The 4,341-nt window shown below is 37.7% G+C and overlaps 1 protein-coding gene across 5 annotated transcripts in view; it reads right to left on the bottom strand.

Moving 5' to 3' along the window:
- Positions 1 to 1,745: 1,745 nt before the first annotated feature.
- The window catches only part of LOC101644581 (putative dimethylaniline monooxygenase [N-oxide-forming] 6), a 30,209-nt gene continuing 27,613 nt past the window's right edge, over positions 1,746 to 4,341 (bottom strand). For 2 of the 5 annotated variants that reach the window (XM_004706829.2, XM_045298102.1), the window contains one exon: positions 1,746 to 2,151. In XM_004706829.2, coding sequence (XP_004706886.1) covers positions 1,806 to 2,151 — 346 coding nt within the window. In that variant the 3' untranslated portion in view covers positions 1,746 to 1,805. Of the gene's footprint in view, positions 2,173 to 3,740; positions 3,750 to 4,126; positions 4,133 to 4,341 lie in introns of all 5 variants that reach the window. The other 3 variants (XM_045298100.1, XM_045298101.1, XM_045298103.1) reach the window with 3 other exon arrangements.

The raw sequence follows: 4,341 nt of genomic DNA, 5'->3' as shown, positions 1-4,341 counted from the left end.
TTGAGTGGAGGCCCAATGTCCTTCTGCTACCTTAATACTAAACCTATAAATGTAGGCTCATAGATCTATTTCCCCATTCTCATATATTTGCATATGCACATGTCTTTATCTAGAGCTCTATAAATACCCTTGCCTCCCAGCTCTTTCCTCTATTTCCCTTGATTCTCCTCCTGTCCCACTATCATGCTCAGTCCCCACCAGGATTTCTGCCTTTTTTTTTTAAATGAATGCTTATATGTGGGTTATATATTGGGCTGCTAGTCACAAGGGCAGCTGTTTGAAACCACCAGCTATTCAGAGGGAGAAAGATGAGGTTTTCTGCTTCTGTGTAGATTTACAATCTTAGAAACCCATAAAAAACAGTTCTACTCTGTGCTAGAGGGTGGCTATGAATTGAAACCAACTTGATGGTAGTGAGGGTTTTAAGACATTTTTTTATAAGTAACAAAATACAAAAAAAAAATCTCACTACTAAAAAGCCAATTCTAACAGTGACTCTACGACTGAGTAGAACTGTACCTATAGGTTTCTGACACTATAAATCTTTATAGGAGCAGACGGCCTTGTCTTTCTACCTCAGAGCTGGTGGGTTTGGACCAACAACTTTATGGTTAAGCACCCCAACTGCCGTTTACTCCTTCTACAAGTAACAGTAGCATCAGCATACATTAATTTATCTTTCTGCATTGGATTTACTGAGAAGAATTTCAGTCAATGCTATAGAAGACTCATTGGTTTAAAATACTGATTGACATATAAACCTTTTAAAAGTTTATGTTTGTTCAGCTGCTAAATCTGTTCCCACTTCTGTTTAATCTCCCATTTCCTTCCTTATTTTGAGCATTCCAAATCCTGCCAATTCAGCATGTGAAAACTTTTATTAAAAAAATATGTATTTTTCTCCCTGCAGACTCCAGACTCTTTATCTCTGAGGTCTCAACCAGCTCAGTCAGGATGACAAAAAAAAAAAAAAAAAAAAGGCACAACAGAGTGCAAAGGTAAAAGTACAGCTTATTAGAGGGCTGCTTTAATGTTGCCCAACAAATTAATATGGGCCAGGGCTGCACTCATTTAGGGAGTATGTTAAGCAACTTTTACAACTGGCGGGACTTCCAGAGGTAAGTTGCCATTCCAAAGAGGTATATATCAATAATTTGATATATACTTGAACTTGAATGTAAGTTCATGACTAAACTCTGCCTTAATTAAAAATATGTTTGCCTTGATTCCTTTGTTCTTTTTAATGTTTCTGTTTATTTATTATTAATTATATAATAATTAAATAAATAGTTATTTTACAAGGATTAAATTAATAACAATTATTTTACTATTGATTGTATTTATTAATTATATCAATTGTTAATATATTATAATACATATATAATATAATTCCATAGTTCAATTATGTCAAGCAGAATTGCACAGTTGCTACCACAATCAGTTTCCAACCCTTCTTTTTCTTCTTGGACTCTTTATCATCATCTCCCTTTTATTCCCACCCCCCACCCCCTACTGTAACCGCTGCCCCTCCCAAACCTTTATTCTACATACTGTCTCTATGGGTTCATCATTCCTGGGTTTGTGAAATGTGTTAGAGTATAGATTCCCCTCAGAAAACGAGAAAATAAGTGCTTTGGGTTTTTTGTTTTTTCATTTTATTTAGACTTTGTGTCAAATGGACCAGGAGTCATTTTTCAATTTTTTAAAAAACATATGTGAGAAGGGAAAGAGAAATCAAGGTCTGATATATGTATAAATTCTGCACTTAAAATTCTAGGCTGAGTTCTGAGACCGAAAGGGGCTTCTCATGAGTAAAATATAAGCAAAATAGCCAGAAGGAGTACTGGGAATGAAATCATTTTAAGCAAATTGAAAAAGTGACGGGGTCTCTGAGCTTCTCTGATAGCTCTGGTCCTGGTTGGCTTCACTGTCCGGTCCCATTGGGTCAGGATAGCATTCCTGGCCCCATCCCACTTCCCTGGACCCATTAGTCTAAACTGGTATGGGCTGCAAGGGCCAAAGTACACCTCCAGGGCCAGCTGGGGATCGGTTAGGAAGAGCCATGGGATATTTGGCTTGGTCCCTATGAAGGAGCCCAGCTCATCCATGTAGGTGATATAATCTGTCTGCAGAGTCTGGCTCTGGCCAAACCTGAGGAAAGACAAGAACACAATGGGACAAGTGTAAAACATGTAAACAGAAGCACTGCTTGCTTATCTCTCACATCAGCAGAGAAACATTTAATCAGCAACTTCAGTGACATCCTCACACCTCTCTTTTTGGACCGCATTGAATTTAGTGAACAATCTTTGTCTGTTTCACCAAAGCGCACACTGCTTCTTTCTCTTTTCTAAACTCCATCCAAGTTTCTGGTCGTGTTGAGTTCTTGCCCCTTGCCATGTGGCCTGCAGTGAACTGATCTTAGGGTTTTGAGGTAAGTGATTAACTTAGTTTATCCTTAGCATATGATTGTTTTTTAGGAATGATCCTAAAAGCAACCCTATTTGGAAATTCCCCAATGTTACTTAAAACTATTTATATGGTTCACATTAGGTTTAGGTATGATCTCAACAGTGCTACAATGTCTGAGTAACATTTCATCTGTCCAGTTAATGTGGCCTCATTTGCTTATAGGAACCCGGGAAATCAGCCTGTCCTTTAAGCAATTAGATTAACATTTAGGTCTCTCTTTTTGATCTTCTTTTAAGCCTTTGGTCTCGAATAGAAGAGGAAGTAAGTAGAGAGAGACCTTTATCCACTGCTCAAATACAGCTATTTGTGGGGTCCTGAGATCTCTTCACGCTCCTACTGAAAATCACATTTGTTCTCAATAGAGTGGAATATCAAAGGCTCTAGGAATTTGCCCTCGCTTTCTAGATGCCTCCCAGTTACAACTGGTGCCTGAGTCACATGATTAAAGACCGATCTTTTCTATCCCAGTATTAGCATATGCGAGTGCCTGCCTCACAGAACATCCTTTTAGCTAGATGAAGCAGTACAGGTGAGACAGTTGGTAAGACTCGATTCCAGTGCTTTTTTAGGCCATCTAGTCAATAGCGACCTTGGGGCTTTCAGTGAACGTCACCTTAGATGCTCGAAAGAGGGAAGAAACTTTCACTACAGTCAATTATCCAACCAAAAGTGCTCTGTTATCTATTCATTCTTTCAACTGATTCTGGTGTACAATTTCAAAAAGATTTATAGAAGCAATTAACAGGTGAGAAGTATATTTAAATGTCTGATGTCTAGCCACTTACATGACTTCCTGCAGATCCCCTTTATGTGGTTGTTGAAATACATACTGGAATGAATCAGAAGTCTAGACCTTTGTAGTGGAAAACACACTCAGATATTTAATTTTAAAATCTTTGCAAACCTTTCTGCTCATTATTTGAGACTCAGACCAAGTTATAACTTCATGAATAATCATTTCTTTCTCTATAGACTTGTCTCTTTATCTTAGAGACAACCTACAAAATGATTCAATACCCACCTATTGCCATACAGAGATAATCCCCAACTGACACCAAGTTTGAGTAATGGAGAACCACACCTATGACTATCCTTTGTGTGTGTGCTTACAGCTTATTAGTAATGTGCACAACATGCAAGGCTGCAATTTGCTGATGTTATTCTTGTACCAAGTCCAAAGACAACTAAATATCGAATTGATAAAAAATACTGGTAATAAAAGTCAATCCTAATGAAAATTTAAAAATCAAGATAAATTTGACTTAAGCCAGAAGCAACTGATGACACAGTCATTAGGATGGAGCCCTGTTATTAGTCACGAACTACTTGCATATATAATGCATATGCTTATTTGTTTATTGATTGGCTGATTTTAATTAGAAGGAGACTTAAATCTAGTTCTCAAGAAGATTCTAAATTCCTTGATGATAAAGAGTGTGACTTTCTTTTGGGAGTGGATCCCAAGAATAGCCACTTGGAACTTACAGCCCTAGTGGATTCCAAGAATATTTCTTGGAACTTACTGCCGAAGTGGTACTGTACAAAATACTTTGCAAACAATATTTTATATCATACCAAAGCTATGAAGTAGATATTTCTTTTATCATATTACTATGAAGCAAATGGATTTTAAGTGACTTGTTTAAATTAGAACCCATCTCTGTGATGCAATTGGTTAGCATGTTGGGCTGCTAACTTGAGGGCTGGTGATTTGAGCCAACCCAGAGATGAGTCTTTCAGCTCTAACAGCGGTTCTCAACCTGTGGGTCACAGCCCCTTTGGGGGTAGAACAACCCTTTCACAGGGGTTGCTCGATTCATAACGGTAGCAAAATTACAGTTATGAAGTAGCAACAAAAATAATTTGATG

This window comes from Echinops telfairi, unplaced genomic scaffold (genome assembly GCF_000313985.2).
Source record: "Echinops telfairi isolate 266 unplaced genomic scaffold, ASM31398v2 ScPeMD7_7424;HRSCAF=8462, whole genome shotgun sequence".
Taxonomy (NCBI): Eukaryota; Metazoa; Chordata; class Mammalia; order Afrosoricida; family Tenrecidae; genus Echinops; species Echinops telfairi.
The sequence above is the reverse complement of the archived record's forward strand: the minus strand, read 5'-3'. Positions and strand labels throughout refer to the sequence as shown.